Below are 19,845 nucleotides of genomic sequence, written 5' to 3'. Positions count from 1 at the left end.
CAATGCCGGTGAACTGAAAATTCCAGTAGGCTAGTAAGCACGTGTATTGCAGTATGTACTATTTAGGTGATCCTAAACCCGTTGTTAGTTTGATTACAACTTCTTGGAATTGTGCTATGAAAACTGCACCGATAAACAACGTAGGTCTTTAATATGTAGTTGAGTTGCATGCCAAGTAGGGACTATTTAAGACTTTTATCTATCTTTTTTCCTTTATCTTCATTTTTATCTTTATACTCTATCGATAACAAACAAAAATCCATTAAAATATCAATAACAAATTCGACAAAAATATCGATAAAAACCCGAATAAAAAATCGATTAAAATATCGATAACAAAATCTGTAAAAATATCGATAATAAAATCGATATAAAAAGTCAATAATAAAATCGATAACAATATCGATAACAAAATCGACAAAACTATAGATAATAAATTCTATAAAAAATATCGAAAGCAAAATATATAGCAAAATAGATATCAGTATCGATAAAAATATCGATAACAAAATCGTTAAAAATATCGATTACAAAATCGATAACAAAATCTTTACTTTCATTCTTGTATTTGTCTTTTTCTAAGTGTTATTCTTTAACCTTTTATTAGAAAGTTTTTGTTAAACTATTACCATGTACATACACTCAAGAAGCAATTGTTTGAGTNCACATTTCCGTGTGCAATTTCCATTGAATTTGTCAATTTACTCCCAACCAAAACAACCACCGGTAAAGAAGTTTCACTTCAAACAATTTCTTTTGTTTTATTTTTTCATGTTGTTCAGGAATGACAGTCCCAATACGATACATCTTAAATAGGCAGTTTGAAACAGAGTCGAGTTTTTTGACAGATATCCCATTGAAAATTATTTGAAAAAGCTGCAATTACTTCATACTATAACTATGGGCCAATATACATATTTATTGTACATCTGCGTCTAAATACTAATCAATTAAAACCCAAATTACTGGTATAATTGAAGTACAATAATTACACTTAGTATGCGCAAGTCAAGAGAAATGAGCGAACTTTGTCTGTGGAGAAGTTCGGCTATCATTGATTGTAGGCCAGATCGAGTAATTTACAAACCTGCGTTTAAACAACCAGAAATGATTGCCGAACACCCCACCGGGTATGAATATCAATTTCCCGGCTGAAAAACAAAAGAAATTGCCCGAGCTGAATACCTTTGTTCTGAGCTATTTAACGTGACGGCGTGGATTTAATAATGTTCATGCATAAAATATACTCAGAATATGGTATGCCTGCCAACTGTAATTTAAATGTGCTTTCCCCAGTCCACAAAAAAGGCGATCCAACAGAGTCAGGACCGGCGTTCTAAGCATAGGTTACAAGATCTTATATTTCAAGGATATTCAAGGATAAAATTATAAAAGGGCTTGTCCTCGGCACTCATCCCTTAGGCACCAAAAAATGTGATCTGTTTTAACTTTACAGAATCTTCTCTTTAATTTGATACCCATACTGGTTCTTTAAGAACATAGCACTGAATTTTTTAAATCATTTTCTGAAGTACTCATAAAAATCCTGACGTCAGAGAGAAAAATTAAGATCGCAATTTTAGTCTATTGGCCCTTGGCTTCGCGAATATATTGATTTGTTTTTTTTTTTTGTGTGTAAAATTGCCTGGTGAAAGGTATTATATGTATATTGAGCTACACACTTATAAAAAAAAATATTACATATTAAATATACAAAGGAAATATAGCCAAAACTGGTCAACATAAGGCGTTTCTATCATTGCCACCAGTGTAAATTACGGGAGTTAAAAAATACCGGGATTACCTTTCCTAGTCCAGACCCATCTTTGTACTACTCGTTCTATGGCAAAACTTGGTTTTTTGATTTGCGCTCATCCAATACAGCCTACAAAAATTAAAATTAGATGAAACATAATTTTTTTGTTTAACTACAACGCTAATTAGAAAATTGTAAGTTCCAGAAGCGAACCTAAATATCAAAGTACAAGAAAAACCTCACCTGTAACACCGAGTGTTTCAATTGTGCCTCCGAATCGCTGGATTCCCGCTGCGTACTCGAAGTGAGCGTAGGATTTCGACGTAAATTTTGCGATTGTTGAGCTCGTCGATAATTGAGAGAACCAGTGGATTTCTTTCGAAACAATATCGACTAAATGATATAAGTAAAACAATTAGTACATACATATATATGCACATATCTATGCGTGTTTATAAGCAAACAAATGTGTATGTAGATGTTAAGTTCAGTTAAGTGTTAACAGTTCACCAATCAATGGCCAAGTGAATATACACACATATGTACATATGTATAGTACATAAAGGGGCATTCTCTGAGTCTTGCAAAGCCTTTGCATGGTGCACAGATTGCACATATTGCACGGTAAAAACCGGTTTTCGTATGGGACAGCTTTGCAAACCCTACAATCCCCCTGTAACGTGCAAAGGCTTGGCAAGACTCTGAGAATACACCCATAGTAAACAGAGCCGATTAAGTTACTCACCTTGAAAGCCTGCCGAAACTTGTTGCTCATTAGGTTGTACAATAGCGGGTTGATGCATGTCGACAAGTAATAAAGTACACCAGAGACATATGTCATAACGGTGTATATCACCACATGATGATTCTTATCGTCGGCAGAACCCGCGCCACCAGCTCCACTCTCACTGCTGCCACCCATTACAGCCGTGCCGTAAACGGCGATGAGCCGTTGTGCATGAAACGGTGCCCAACACAAGAAGAAGCATATGACAACGGCCACTGGAAAGAAGAGCAAAATTAATAGCATGCACTAATAATATTGAATGAAGTACATACATCTTTACATATACGTATGTAATAGGGATGTTATTTTTTCGCTTTTGACGATCCCGCGATTTTCGGGATCTCGTTATCACAATCCCGAAATTCGGGGATTAGTCCCGGGATTTAGATTATTATTATTTTGCAACAACTTAAATTGAAAAAAATTCTTCAATATTGTTTGAGAAGCTCTCCCTCCAATAAAATAAATAATAAATAAATGGGTTTGAAACTTACTTTTTTATTTAAAGTGAAAATTATTTTATAAGTATAAAAAACAAAAGGCAGTAATTAAGTGTATGTATACATTGTACAATACGTATTGAATAATACTTTAGCGTATATCAATCTGATAAAGTAACTTAAGGTGCGTCGAACAAAGCTCGAGGCGAAAAAATTTAAATCAAGAAATATATTTTGTGGTTGAAAGAATTTCATATATATATGTATACTAGTGGTAGAAATAAAAGAAACGCCTTATTTCGACCACTTTTGTCTATATTTCTTTTGTTTATTTAATGTTACAATTTTTTTTTATAAATGTCTACCTCTATGTACATATAACACAGTGCAATTGTCAATTTTGCACACAGAAATTAATATAATCGCGAATCCATGGCCCGAAATCTAGTAAAGCTCCGTTTTTAGTTTTTCTCTCTGACGCACAGTGCTTCCCTTCCATATAAAATGTGGTCCAAAATAGAATTATGGACGAATTTAAACGAAAATTTGCTTCTTAGTAAATTGAGGACGCAAAATTCAAAAATGCAATTTATTTTTGGATAACTTTCATACTTTCACTGTAAATGCAATTTGAAGTGGAAAATTTGCGTTCTGGTAGCATTTACGTAGGTATGTACATATAAAGTGTGTACTCGTATTGAGCGATCAAAGGGACAAAATATCCACAGAAGTACGAGAATGCAAAATTTACAAAAACTTGCAACCTTCGAAACAGCTGTACATTTGTTTGTACAGTTTATACATTTTCCTCCGATTAGGCATTTTATGCAATTGAATAGTTTTGGATAAGAAAACCCTTTTTTAAATACAAATTAGCTTTGAAATTATAACTTCTTCATTTCAACAATCAACCTACCAAAACCGACTACTTCTGCAAAAAACATTTCAGCATGCTGCACCTTTAATTTATTTTTGTATATTTATAAGAAAATTATGGTACAAACGAAGAATGGCATATGGTAACCATAGTCAGCACACACTAAAACACTCTAACTGGAAATTAATAGTAAATTGACGAAAAATAAACCAACAAACATTGTCCTTAATAAATTTACTTTAACTCAAAAAGGTAACATTTTTCCAGCAGAAATTTGCAGCTCTCTATCACAATTTTCAACTGTTGAATTTGCTCTCTCAATTTCCCCTACTTTGTAAGTTTTTTGGGTACGAGAACGCAAAACCAGTAAAAGTTTTCTAAAACATTTTTGATTGTTTTGGTTACTAGTCAACTCCTATAGTTTGTTCTGTTTTCAAAAGTGAGGTGTCGCGTAGGAGGGTTGCCACATGTTTAAAAAATCAAATTCACTTTAATTAAAGGAATAATGTAACTGCAATGTGTATATCAATATGAGTATCAGGCAAAATAAAAAAATTGGACATATTAAGCAAGAAATAAGTGAGGAGTAAAAACATACTTGAGTTAATTTAAGAGTCCAGTAATTTAAAAGGAATGTTATCAGAACAAATCACTGATTGACAATGTAATGATTGATTGTAATAAAAAAAAAAACAAATACGACGTCGTAAACCTTTGGATTGACACAATTATTATTTTAGTTTAACTAAATTTGACTTTACACAAAGGTGGCAACCCTCTTCGTAATATTTGCAAGCTAAAACCTTCATAAACCTCTTTGGTCTGACTTCCATATGGTGATACCTTTCTATTTTAATCCTCTACATGTAGTTAAGAAATAAACCCTTTTCATGCATTCATCCCTTGATAACTCAGTTAACATATTAAAAAAAATTTATCTAATTTTTTAACAGGTGGCAACTCTTAAATAAAAAAATTTACCTCTAGTGTCTACAAGTCAAGCTTTTTAATCTGGTACTTCATTTTTGAAAATAGAACGAATCGTGTAGATTTGAGGGCACTGACAAAAAAATTTAAAAATGATTTTATGCATTACCAAAAAACGCATTACTTCTAAAAATGCCAAAAATGAGCGGGTTTTTATTTCCACTTTCGAAAGCTAAAAGCCAAACATATTTTTACATATATCTCTGATTCATTCCAATAAAACTTACCTTTTATAATTTTGATTTGTGTTTAATTATATTTCAAAATTTTTAATCCTTTAGCTCTCTACTATCTATACGGAAATAAAAAACGTCAAACCAACACTTTGTTTCAAAGAATGTATTTCTGACATTTGTTTACATGAAGAGCTTACGCATGGCTATGCTCTTAATAACATTCTTAGTATACAATTTTCCGACTTTAGTGGCTTCCTGGCGGCATATAATTCATTCTATAGGAAAATTTCTATTTAATTCTTTTTAGTGGACAACGAAGTTTTCGATGTTTGACCATTTAGGCGGCACTTTGTGACATCAGAATTCATTTTGAAGGACTTTGTAATTTCGAAGATATGATTAATTCCAAAAATTTATTAAAAAATTCAGTGCAATTTGGATAAAAAAATTTCAGAATTTAAGAAATTGAAATTTTTTAGATTCACAAGGACGAATAGGTAATTTTTCAAGCTGGTAAATGTATGAGGATGAAATTCGAGGATGTTATCGTTTCATAAATAAATATTCCAAAATTTCAAGGATATTCAAGGATAAAATTTAAAAGTATAATCACCCGCCCTTTTGCACCAAAAAATTGAATCTGTTTAAATTCTACAGAATTTTCTCTTTAATTTGATATACATACGTTTTCTCTAAGCACATTTCACTGAATTTTTTAAATTATGTTTGGCCCATTTTTTGTGTGTAAAATTGTTTATCGCACGGTGTTATATGTATGTATAATGAGCTAGATATTTATAAAAAAAATATTAATGATTAAACAAAAAAGGAATATAGCCATCACTGGACAATAAAAGAGTTTTTATTATGGCCACCAGTGCAAAGCACAAATCCCGAAAATCTCGCGATCATCTACCAAGAATCTCGGGATTTTCGGGATCTAAAACGTTCCTAGTATGTTCATATGTTAATGAAATAAATACGTACATATATGTACATGTGTAATTAAAGCAAATAAATATAATAAATATGTAAGCGCAACGTAAGGAGTAAGTGGGAATAATCGAGGCAATCTGGTTTAACTCTTTGTAAGCGTCATTTGAGGATATAAAGTTCATTTTAAGTTGAATCGCCTCAAGAACCACTTTAAGCCACGTAAAAACAAAAACGTAATCTTGCATCCGTTGAACTTGTCGTCTAGTGGATTTTCTTGTTTGTGCTATTTTATAGTATCCCGCATTAATTTTACATATTCTAAGAAATCCTTTGGTCAATGTTTATGTTTCCCCATATGGAGGAAAGACTCTATCTAACAAAAAAAGTTCAACTTCTTTTTTAATGTCCGATTTGGGTGCTCCACCCAACCCTTATCGGATAAAATTTCGAAAGCGTACATACATACCTACCAAACGAATAAACAAAATTATAAGAGAAGAACAAAATAAATATGTTTCGGTTATGTTCAAAATGAAAATCCACCTAAGCATTTTTCAAGTTTTTAACCCTTATGGTAGAACTGCTAAACAATTTTTTGTGCGGCAACTGCGTGTGTTAGCCTATGAAGTTAGGAACCTATCATAAATGAGAGTGTCAATCCTAAGCCCAGATTTTGAGTGTCTTGTCGGCTAGACTTACGACTCGTCCAATCCTTAAAAAAGTTGATTCAAAAACTTTGTTAACCGACTCAAAAAAAGGAGAAGGTTATCAATTCGTCGGAATATTTTTTTTTTATTTTTTTTTTACGTATGTTACTGCATAACTTTGGACCACGTCAACCGATTTCGATAATTCCAATTTCTATCGGAAAGGTGTTGCCCCATTTAATTTGGTTTAGATCCGATCATTGGCTCATAAAGAAATAACGGTACTATGTATTAAATTTTTATATGAGAATTGAAATCGTTGATATTTTTTTTTTAATTTTCTCTTTCATCTTCCAGTTCATTTGAAAAAAGATAAATTATGTAATCTGCTTTCTGTTTTTCTATAGCATTTTCAGTTTAAACCTTTTATCCAGTTTAACCTTTTTCAGATAAAGCGACATTTTTTTCAAATTAAATGAAACGTTCTTAAAAGAAAGTTTAATTTAATTTGAATAGTTTCATTGAATCTGGAAAAGGTTTCATTTAATTTGAAAAAGGTTTAATTTAAACTGTAAATGCTCTAGATTAGGTCACTATCACAAAATATATTCATTTTTATTAAACAAAAAAATTCAAATTTAACAAGGAAAACATTTAAAAATTTACAAATATTTTTTGTAACCTCTTTTCCTTTATGTCCTTCCTGTTTTTTGACCAAAAAGTCCAGCTACCAACGATGAAAATCTATGGATAAATAAACCAGTTTTGAATGGTGAAATGATAAAGTGCAATAATTTTTTTGATGGAATAGGAACAGGAAATAATGTTACTCATACGCCCTATCGCCACTGGACGTACTCGTACATAGCGTGTGCGTAATAGTTTCCATGTTAAAGTTTGATTTTTTTTTAATTCGCAGTGCAAACTTGAAATGAAAATATCTTGGGGAAAATCAACTGATCTATAAAAACGGCATACAAATCTATAATCTACGACACAACAATAAATTCATGTCTCTCGGCGTTTTTGTGTGTAATTTTAGCTGGAAATTGAAATTAGTTGAAAAAACTATAGTTATTTGACATGTTTGGGTTCTATTGTTTAAAAATTTTTGCCATGGGAGCCAAACCGGACGGCAGTTCAGAGTTCCTCATGAACAAGCTTTTTTTTTCTTTAAGTCACTCAAACCACTGAATTGAACTGCATTGATTTTAAGAGCTGCAAACTCTGCTATATACCTAATGCAAAATTCGTGCCCCTGTAGACTAATCCGCGCCTTAGTACTCGCTTTAGGGATAAGTCGCAAAAATGTTTGCCGTGTAGTTAAACAGGTTTTTTTTTTTCAAATTAATATTTACTATATTCAATTGCCATATCAAATATGCACTCGAGTAGTTCGAGTGCACATATTTATACGCACCTAATACAAGTAAATGTATACATAACTATATACATATGTGAAGCAAAAAAGTGAATAGTAATTATGATATAATTTTCATAGGGGATAGAGTCCAATTACCAATTCTCGCTGTTCAGTTTTCTTTGTAAAGGTGACGGCCAGGGATGCCGTTTGGATCTATATAGATCCAATTGGATACATTTTTAGACGAATTTTTGCGGGATACTTATTTTTTCCGATCAGTATAAATATGGATACTTTTTTAAATAGGCCAAAATTTTATATGAAGAGATCTCACCAAAATAGGTATAAGCGCAATTGTTTTAATTAGCTTAAAAGGATGCTGTAAGCAAGATCTTAATATACATATATATAAAATAAATTATACTCTTTCTGTAGTAATCTCTTTCATATCACATATTTTCATTTGTTAATTTAAAAAGAAAGAAGATTTTAATGTAGTTTAAAATACACTTAAAAAAAAAAACTAAATTTCATTTATTTAAGGAAATTTGTATGAATTTTACTGAAAAGACTTTAAATACACTCTAAAAAAATTTTTGTTTATTGCGCATATTAAGAGGGGTAACCAGAAACTGGTTTATAATGCGTACAAATTTGCACGCAGTATAATAAAATTAAATATTGCCTGTTTACATTTACATACCAAATTTGTCGCAAAGATCAAAATTACACATAAAATGTTTAAAATATAGTAATGTTTATTATTAGTAGGAAATGTATTTTTACTTTGAAAATTTTTGCAATTTTAATCATTCTATATATGTGTATTTATGGGTATATTATAAAGACCTATATTTATACTGATTCTTGTCGAAAAATATATACTTTTTTAGAGTGTACTTGCTATTTATTATACTTACTTTGCAAAATACTTGTGCACAAAAAATTTACTTTATAAATTTAAATTACAAATGTTTGATTTTATGAAAAATAAAAATATATATACATGTATTCCAATTCCTTAGGATAGGTTAAATGATGTATTTTTCTTGAAAATTTTTGGTTTTCTTACAAATTATGAGATGTATAGGTAAACAAAGAAAATTGGATACATTTTTGGCTTGGTCAGTGATACATTTTCTTGAGACGGCGCGGCAACACTGGTGACGGCGCCTTTTTAAATACATACATAGACACAATCAAGCGATGTTTATTGATACAAATACTTTATGTACAAATGTATGCATAATTTATTAAATTTGCGATTTGATGAATGAAATATTTCGCATTTAATTTGAACACCAGCTGAAATTATTGTTAAGCTTTTTACGCGCTTTTTACATGTCTGCTGCGCATAGGTCTTTTTGCTGGCACTTTAGTCATCGCACTGTGGCCTAATTGCACCCTTTTCTATACAAAACTAACTTTTTACATGTGCTTAAATATATAATTTTTTGTGTTACTTTATTTTAGATAATACAGTAAAACATAGCAAAAGTAACTTTGTTATTGTTGTAAACAATCAGCAGTCAAAGTCTACTTATTTTTTTGGTACAATTAAAAACTCGATTGAGTGTGAGACATAAAGTGTAAAGTTTATTTACTGTTATAGAAATAGTTTAACACATTCTTAAAAAAAACATAGGTATGGAGACTAAAGCAACGATTTTTTGAAAAAATATAAATTATTTTTCAACCTACTAAACTAAAATTTATATAAGCCTATGAAATTTTTACCAGGTTTGACTGAGATAGAGTTATTAGACAATAGAATTAGTTTCACCATACTTTCTGGAATTTTTTTCGATTTTTGAGAAAACGTATATTTTCGTAGGTTGTTCTTCTTCTTGCATTCTTGCTCACGTTTTGGCATTTCTCTCTCGCAATTGTACCAGTGTGACGTCACACAAAAACTGTTATCAAAAATCCTCTCTGATGGGCGCAATCTTGTATTCTATCATTCTTGTTCAGAAGTGAGTTATTTGACGATTGGAGGAGAGAACTCAATAAAGAAAGGAAAAAAAAGGTTGTTTACAATGTTGTTGCTTGATATAACTTTTCAGTAGGAAAATTGAGACATTCAGGCTTTTCAGGTTTTAAATTGAAATTGGTATAATTTGGCAACATTTTGCAAAAAGTGTCCTTTATACAAAGAGCTTGAGATGCTGGCCAACAGGAAAACCGCCCCAAAAATTTACTCGAAAGTTTGGCGACTTAAGAAGGTTTCAAGGGCAGTGCAATTTTTTGTAAGCACTTGCGCGACGACGTGTTTGCCGAAGTCCAGGGCATGCTTAAATTGGGAAGGGAACAATTTTTCACCCTTTTAATGGTAACAACGCTGGAGCCAGCGATGGACAAGAAACCGAGCCCGCAGTAGATGGTAATGGAGTCGATGTTCCACCGCTTGACTATGGCGAGTTACGAAAAGCAATTACGCGGCTGAAAAACAAAGACTGTGAAAGACTGAAGCACTCGCAAGAGGAGGATCGACAGGCACCGAGTCCGATTACGACAGCATGAAAATAAGTTGTCCGTATGCCACGATGTCTGAATGTGGTATCCCCGCGAAACTGATACGGCTATATAAACTGACGTTGAGCAGTACAACCAGCTCCTTCAGAATTGATAAGGAAAAGTAAGGTCTACGTCGCGAAAGCGAATGCGAATTTTCGAAATGCGAATGTGCGAATGCGAATGCGAATGTTAACAGTAACATTAAAAAAGCTATAAACCATTTAAGTCATCGTTTTCATTACTTACAAATCCTGTAAATGATTAGAACATTGAACGAGTGCTTGACATACATATACAGTGCACTATGGTTTGGTGACTATCATTTGCTGGCCAAAAGTCGAGAAGTAACCAAATTGAGTTGAAAGTTAGTGTTTGGGGTTCTTGAGGACGCTGATTTTGAATATAATGTCGGCCAAATTTTATACCTCTTTCCCTTTCACCAAAAACTTATACATAAGCGGGGGTTTCAAGATCCCTGTTTTCGAATCTGATGCAAGGTTTTTAAAATTTAAAATGGCGACCAAATTTTATAAATTTTTAGCTTTTCAGCACAAACTCATATAAATGGGAGCTGATTACGAATCTGATAGCAGATTTTTTAGATTCAAAATGTCGGATCCATTATGGCCACCATATTTTTACTTTTTCACCAAAGACTTATATTTCACCAAATTTTTTTAGTTTTTGCTAAATATTTTTTTCTAATCACCATTTTTGCATCTTTGTTGACTGCTGTTTTCCAAACATCGCAAAGCTCGGCAAAACACACCTTTTCTTATAAAAAAAAAAGCCCATTATTCAAAAAGTGCAAAAAAATGCAACATCATTCTCAGCCCACAAACTCTAAATTGAACATTTTTATTGCTTACAAAGCTTGAAGACCGCCAAATGAAACCAATTTTTTATAGCTCTACCTAAATAATATTATTACTCAAATTAGAGTCCATTTTGAAAATGAATTTTATTTTATATGCTATATAAGCTATATGTATGTTAGTTTTATTTTTTGTTAATCACACAAATATTCATTTCCATTCTCTCTTATAAATTGTATCACTCACTCGAAGACTTATATATACCATTTCGAACTACAAGAATGCTGACTACGAAAGAAATACATTTTTAAATTTTTAGTAAACTCTTTACGAAAATAATGAGTATGTACTTTTTTACTCTGGAGAATTAATTTAGTGAAGGAACAAAAAAAATCGATTTATCGATATTATAAAAAATGACGTTTGGCCAGCAAATGCTCTCTGTCAAAGCTCAAAAGGGGCATATTACATACAGTTCAAGAAAAGTAATTTTAGTTTAGTTTTCCACCAATTGAGAAAATTTTCAACGAGATAAGCTCGTTTTTCTTTAAGATAGGACTTCAATTGAGCTTTAATTTCACATTTTCTAACGTCTCGAAATCCTACATCCCTTTCACTGGAGGAATCTAAAATAATTTCTAGGTTGCTTATACGACTTTTAGCAGTACTTGTTGACGACCCATCAATTTGCTCGATACACCACTTATCCGTTTAGCTAAAAGCCGTTTATTGCCCGCACCCTGGTTAGACAGACTTAAAGCTAGTTCAACAATATTAGAGTGGACTCTCTGCCCATGTACACATTCGCATTCGCAAAACATTCGTATCATTGATGCGAACGAGAATATGTAAAATGATGCGAATTATTCGCATTTGATCAAAGACTTCAATATGATTGCTGGCAAGTTATGTATGTGAAAGACTAGAAAGCATCTGGTGACTTCAGATGATGGTGGAAACCTTTCTATGTTTCATAAGCCAGACCAGATTAGCGGTTGTTTTGACTATATGTATTTTTATAACGTCTCTGCAAGTTTTTTTTCCAAATATGGAAAAGACTGCGTCACAATTGCATGTCTATGTAAAAATGTGCTTTCACATTTATTACAATTTATAATATTCAAAGCAAACTAAAAAACTTAACTAACTATTAGAATTTTTATCTTCCAAATTAATTTTCAGAAAAATCCCTTTGAAAACTTTGGGCCCGGGGGAAACACTATCCTCAAGGGGGATTGTAATTGTGTGGATATTATTAATAATACTGTGCACTTTAACTTATTTGAATATCCATTTTCCTCATATACATATGTACGTACATACTACCTACATGTGTGCATATTAGGGTGGTCCAAAAATGCATGTGAAAAAGTAAAGTCGGAATTTTTACACTCTCACTCCCTAGGATTGATCTATACCGCAAAAAAGTATACCCTTATTTTTCTGTTTTGAAATCAAAAAATATTTAGAGGTCGCTCAAAACGCTCAAAGTTTTCCATATATTTTTTTCCATATATGGGGAAAAAACAACTTTTCGTAAAAATTCTTCTACCAGAAAACTCTGTTTATCTGCATGAGACTCCCAATAATAATACTCAATTTTTTATTTAACCATTTTTTCAACGCAACTGTAATTTATAGGTCCGCCAAAAACCCACAAAAACTCAGAAAAATGCAATGGGGCGACCAATAAAATATCGTTAGTATGAACATAAAAATATGTACATACATACATATATCAACATGAATACTTTTGTATGTTAGAATATGCGCTTATCAGTACCTACGCCATGTATCTTATACCAAATTTTGGGGAGCAAATTGAATTCTAATTGACGCACAGCATGTAATCGTCACGGCAAACTGCTTGATTGTTGTGTTAATAGATCCTGGCTATTAAAAGTACAAACGAATTTACCTACGCATATGCATACATACATATTTATGTAAATACAGATGTCAGATGTACGAATGCAACATTTACAGTTAGTTACGAAAACGTAAAAATAGATAAATGTAGATATGTACATAGATAGAAAATGCGGGCTTCATGATATTTCTCGTATGCAAATATTTGGACGCTGTGGCTGAGTGGGTAGCGGTGCATACTACCACTCCGTAGGACTTGGGTTCGATTTCTCGTCCGAGCAACATCTAAATTAGAAAAAGTTTATGTAACAGCGGCCGCTCCTCCGCACGCAATGGCAAATCCCCGAGTGTATTTCTGCCATGGAAAAGCTTCTCATTTGCCGCTAGGAGGCGGCGTAAACCTACAGATCCCTCCATTTGTGTTATTACATCAAGACGCACACAAAAAATTTGAGGAGAAGCTCGGCCAAACACTTTGCCAATGTGAAGGCGCCAAAATAATATTATCATTATTATCGTTAGACATTTGGCAAATGATAAATGATGAAAACGAAAATAGTCACCCATAAACAACATGTAAGATTGGAAGTACAATAAAATAATAACTCAATCACAATAATAAAAGCATATGTCACTAAATGAATTTGGTCTGATGTTGCGGTGTTGAAAATCTAAACTACCCAGTGGGAAAATGTAATGTATAGTAATCGAAAAAATAATCAGTAAAACAATCCTTTTCACATTCGAAAATCAAATTTTTTCCCAGAGCGATGTCCTAAGAAAAGTGGGGCATTCAATTTTGCATTACCTAGTATCGAGAAATGAATGTGTCTTTTAATATGAAATTTTTGAAACTGTTTGAAAACATTAGAATGCTGATTACATAGTTAGCAGTAATATAATCGAGAACTCATAAGAAATACATTATATTATTTATCACGCATGTAATGCATTACTACTTTTCCGACTGGGTAGATGGTGAGAAAAATTCGAATGCACAGCCAGTACAAATGTTGAATAGTCGATACGTTTTTAAGTATGCTTAGTTATCTTACTGCGGCCCGAGCTAATAAAGAATGTTCATGCAACCATGTAACATAATTATTGTATTGTTTTGGAATGAACAATGTATTGTAAAAAATAAAAAAAATCAGAAAGCTTTGCCATTTTGATTTCTAAATAATTTCATTTAAAAAAGACGGTAATCAATTTAATTGAATTGCTGAGTTCGACAACATGGTCAAAATTTGACATTTTAAATTAAAATAGCCACTTGTTAAAAAATTTGTCTCTTCAGCCGACTGAGCTTAAAAACCGTACTAGATACTTAGACATTAACGTACCAAATCTTATTGCACCCATGAGAAATGAAGAGAAAAACCGTACAAGTCCGTGACTTGTGCAAGTTTTTAATCTCAACAACTGAATAGTGTCACTATAGTTAGTGCCGCTATATATGTAAATATATAAGAGAAACAATCAAGTAAGCGGCGTTTCCTCTTAAGGCAGTGTCACACGATTGAGCATTTATCCAAAATTCGGTGCAAATTGTATCCCATTGTGTGAACATTATTTATTTATTTTTATTTATTCATTTATTTTTCTTCAACCCAATCGCGAAAAAACAATTTGTGCAAAATCTTCAATAGAAGTTCGCTGTATTGTATCTACCAATCGTGTGAATGTAAAAAAATATCGTCCCATTTTTTTTTTTTTTTTTATACCAATAGCCAAATATAAAAAATGTACAAATCTGTAAAAATGTACCAATCGTGTGACACTGCCTTTAGCATTATAGGCTACCAAAATATTCAACAAGATCTATCATTAATTTTTATTAAGCGGACAATCGATTACAAGTGAGTAGGTAAGTAGTGGCCAAAGTGCTCGGAAATTTTATAAGCGGTCAAAAACTGTACAAGTTGTTAAAGAATTTCAAAATTATAAATTATAAGCAAAAAATACTGATATGGTTATGAAATGGGCCCGCACTTATTGAGAACCTTATTTATATAACTCTAAGACTGTCTCAATTTATGTGCGCATTTCTGAATTAAGGACAGCGAATTTTTTTTTTTTTTTCAAAAAAATAGTGACGCCGCTCAGTTATAATTACATGCTTCGTTATATTTTTAGATTAAAAATACTAAAATAAAGTTGTTTCGAAGTGAACAAAGAAGCAAAAAATAGATTTTTAAAACCTAAGTAAATATTAACCAATAAATTATTAAATTGTGTAATTAGACGCTCATACCCTACCATATTTGAAATCGGGCGGGGCAAGAATCTACCTAACACTATTAGAGCCAGTTTCTCAATGTCTGGTTAAAAATGACTACAGGTTAAACATCTTTATCGACGTTATAGAATCCGTGTTATATGTTATGGAGTCAATCACGTCGATAACAATGTTAAACCTGCAGTTAGTGCCAACCATACATTGAGAAACTGACCCTAAGGGCCCTTTGCACCATGTCTGATTAATTCTAACTCCCAGTTAAACATCGCTATCGACGTTATCGGCCCCATCCCATAGCATGTGATCGATAACGCAGTCGATGTGCTTAACTGAAGGATGTAGCTCCAGTTAGCGTTAGCTAGACATGGTGCAACCGGCCTTTAGAGCAATAGTTTTCACCACAGTTGCCTTAACTATTACGCTCCGTAATTTGGCTACATCGACTGCTCTGCGACTCTTCTCTCAGTTCGTAGGCATGTAGGCACAGTGTTGCCATTTTAACTATTTTCCCACTAGATCTAGCGACTTTATTTTATACTTAGCGGTAAAATTTACAATTCGGTGACTAGCGGGATTTTTAGTGTTTACTTGTGAGCACTTAGCTAGTTTTTAGCGATTTAATTAATGATCGAAATTCTATACATTTACATTTTCCACTGCGAAAAATCGATGAGACTTAAACGCTGTTTGCTATTACTAATTTTTTTACTTGCAACAGTTTTCGCATTTTCAACCTTACATTAAAGGTTTGTATTTAATTTGACATCACATGCATGTATATATCGCACGTTTAATATTTCAAAATTTCAGTTTTGTAGGAAAACACATCGAAGTTTAATCAAGTCATACAATTGTTATACCATAAGACATATGGAAAGACATATATCTTCGCCATTTCTGGGGAGTATAGTTATCTGCTAGACTGAACATATTCTCCTTACAAATCTTATTAACTGTATGACGAAATCTCAAAAAACATAAATTTTGATTTACTTCTCTGTATTATAAAACGTGCGATATGATCACTTATTTTATCAAATGCAATTGAACTGCTAAATTATAAAATAAACTATTTTTTCATAAGAGTTTACAGAATTGAAATGATTTAGCGGGATTATAGCGATTTTTGTTTATAAATCTGGAGAGATGGAAAAACAATAAATGGCAACACTGGTGATGACAGAGCAAAGTAGTTTTTTGTGAAAATTGCAGGTAGAGAGTATTGAATATATGTAAGCCCTCGATATGTATTATGAGCTATTTGAAAGCCAAAAGGAGTTTAAGGGTCGATTTGTTAAAGTTTGTGTGATGTGTATTCATTAAGACATTGAGAGATCTATAGAAAAACGAACATTGTACTTTTAAATTTTTAACTATGAAAGCGTGGTGTTTTAACTGCCGCATGGAGAGCGTAAGTAGCAGCAGATCAGGATATTTCAACCTAAAACTATATGGTGCTCATTATACGAGCACCAGCTAAATTCCCTAACAAACCTCAAGACAGATCTTGTTGGATTTTCTTTTAGCTGCGTTCGTAAACATTTAAAGTTATGCTCACATTTGCACCCCTTTAATGCACTTACCTAACATCTTGATCACGCGACGCGTTCCATAATGATTCATCCGCCCACGCACAGCGCTCAACTGACTCCCGCCCGTATAACGATAGAGCATCGTATCGCTCTGTGTGCTCTGCATGCTCATGCGGCCGTTGCCTTTGCGTGTTCCGCTCGTTCGGGCGAAACTACTGCTACCAAAGGGAAGCCGTCCACTGCCGCTGCCCCTGCCGCTTCCGCTACTTCCCCTACCGTTCACCGCTTTCACGCCCGTACTAATGTAACCAAAGCCGCCACCATCGACCTCACCACCCGTGGCACCCATTAAGTTTGAGCGATGCAATCGCAGGCCAATCAGCAAATATAATACCAAAATGATGGACATTGGAGCAAAGAAGAAAATGAAAGTGGACAGCTGAAATGAGTGTTGAATGATATTTCGCACCACAGCGCATTTCTCGATGCCATTCAGCATGATAATGCCGAATTGGGCCGCCTGCGGTATGGCCGTCAGCACCGAAACTAGCCATATGAGTACAATGATGCGGATGGCACGACTCAATTTCGACATAGCCTGCCCGAGAAATGGATGGCAGATGGCCATATATCGCTCCACCGTGAAGGCGGTAATGGTGAGCACAGTTGCATTTGCTGAAGTCTCAGCCAACACGCCGCGACCNCACAATGATGCGGATGGCGCGACTCAATTTCGACATAGCCTGCCCGAGAAATGGATGGCAGATGGCCATATATCGCTCCACCGTGAAGGCGGTTATGGTGAGCACAGTTGCATTTGCTGAAGTCTCAGCCAACACGCCGCGACCGATGCAAAAGTATTCGCCAAAAACATACGGATATTTCGACCAGATGAAGTACATCTCTTGTGGAACTCCGGAGAGCAAAAGCAAAAAATCAGAGATGGCCAAACTGAAGAGATAATAGTTGGTGGCTGTATGCATGGAACGATTTTTCTTGATAACAATGCAGGTGCTGATATTTCCAATAACACCGCTTACAAATATCAAACTGTAAATGATCGTCACCGGTATTACGATCTTGAGTGAATCCCGCGTGGGACCCAGGTCGTAAAAGTGATGAAGCGAGCCATTTTGTGCATTGTCATAGTTGTAGTTGTAGGCGGCGAATGGATCGTCAAATGAATTGGAGGAACTGTTGTTGATTAGCGCATAGAGCGCGCTGCTGGCATTGGATAAAGCTGCGTTTGATTTTAGTGCACTTGCGTCCCAACTGTTTGGGTCTAGGGTGGTAGCTGTCGCGGCCATAGCTAAACGTGCAAACGATGCAAGTACTTTGTTGGTATCGGTCATTTCCTGCGTATACGCTTAATATTCGATGTTTATTCTTCGTTTTTCACACTTTTTCTAATGCAATATTAAAATTTTCGCCGTTTATTTGTTTACACTTCGCTTTATTTTTAGTTCAACCGCAAGTGAATTCGCACTGTGTGTTTTCTTTGCAATTTCATTATTTCAATGCGACGATATGCAAATCACAATAATTGCAAATGAAAAATGCGCTTCACTTCGACGCAAGCGACCACGACAACGCCAATGACCACGACAATGCTAAACTTTCCCAGGTAATTGCGAATATCGGCATATGACTCCAAACGTAAGTTAGCAAGTAAGTAAGTAAGCGCGCGTCTCAACTGTAATCACGCCGCATCCACGGTCAACACGCAACACTGTGCGCCACACTATACACTAGCTTCGCACAAGAAAATAGGAAAACACTTCACATACAAATATTGTATATGCATATATTTATGTACAAATCTTCCAATTCATTAGGAAAAATATGTATGATTTTTTTAGCGTTGCGCGCGCCCGTTTATTTGCCGGAAAACCCTACAAACGCGTCCGTTTAAACTCGAATCCCAGCAGCGTTTAAATGTCCCGCACAAATGGCAGTGTTAGTGAGCCGCTATACATAGTAAATAGCCTGGATCTGTTTCTAGTTAACTTCAGTTATGGGCGCTGCATCCGCTGCATGCATACCGGTGCTGGTGTAGCTCTTCCAGCTGTCAGAAACACAAAGAGTTTTCGAGGTTGCATGCGCGCGTATTTATGGCAAAATTAGACCCCAACAACAAAAACGACAAACAATACAATACATACGTAATATGGATTTTATACTCGTATGTGCTATATATTAAAATCCATACATAGCTACCTACATATGTATGTATGTACATATGTGCTGCTAGCGCTGATTTAATTGTATGCATACGTTTTCGTATTTCTTTTCGTTTTCATTTTCCATTTCGATTGCATTTGAATTAACGACAATTTTCGCTCCGTGCATTGCTTTGTGTGCGCTTTTAGGGATGATTAGATTTGCATATGATTTGGGTAAATATGAAATACAGTCAACCTCAAATAAAACACCCTTACATTGCTAATTTGTTAAATGGAATTTTTTTTTTCTAACAAACTTATTATTTATCGTTACATTTGGCCGAGATAAATGTATTGGCCGTTAGACTGCAATTTTGATGGATCGTAGTTTAGTCTAATCTGGCTGACTGTCTGCACGCAACTCTTAGACATTTTGGCCCCTTGCGATACCAGATTGGAATGAAAACATTCGTATCCAGATATTTTCATTTTATTTTCTATTTTATACCCTTTTTTGTATGGAGGAAAATGAGCATGACCGTAAAAAAAAATTCCAAAAATCAACGGTAAGTGATACTTAATTCTTGCAATTTTTTATACAAAAATTTAAGGGGCTACAAAACTGCATACTAAAAATCTTCCTATGAAACCAAATTAAAGAGCTCGACTTTTTTTATGGACTTTTTTTTATTGCACAAAGTTTGATACATTTATATTTATATGGGTTTTTGTAAAGAATAAGCTG

The 19,845-nt window shown here is 33.8% G+C and overlaps 1 protein-coding gene across 1 annotated transcript; it reads right to left on the bottom strand.

The window, feature by feature from the left end:
* Positions 1 to 1,727: 1,727 nt before the first annotated feature.
* On the bottom strand, positions 1,728 to 18,970 carry PK1-R (Pyrokinin 1 receptor). The gene is made up of 5 exons (XM_017633090.1): positions 17,682 to 18,970; positions 16,990 to 17,536; positions 2,502 to 2,758; positions 2,000 to 2,149; positions 1,728 to 1,885 (listed from the first exon to the last, which is right to left on the bottom strand). The coding sequence occupies exons 1-5, from the start codon at positions 18,288 to 18,290 to the stop codon at positions 1,841 to 1,843; spliced, it is 1,608 nt and encodes a 535-aa protein (XP_017488579.1). The 5' UTR covers positions 18,291 to 18,970; the 3' UTR covers positions 1,728 to 1,840.
* Positions 18,971 to 19,845: the final 875 nt, after the last annotated feature.

This window comes from Rhagoletis zephyria, unplaced genomic scaffold (assembly GCF_001687245.7).
Source record: "Rhagoletis zephyria isolate East Lansing unplaced genomic scaffold, Rhagoletis_zephyria_1.1 Rzeph_scaffold_11088, whole genome shotgun sequence".
Classification (NCBI taxonomy): Eukaryota; Metazoa; Arthropoda; class Insecta; order Diptera; family Tephritidae; genus Rhagoletis; species Rhagoletis zephyria.
Note: the sequence above shows the minus strand (reverse complement) of the source record. Positions and strands in the feature narration are given on the sequence as shown.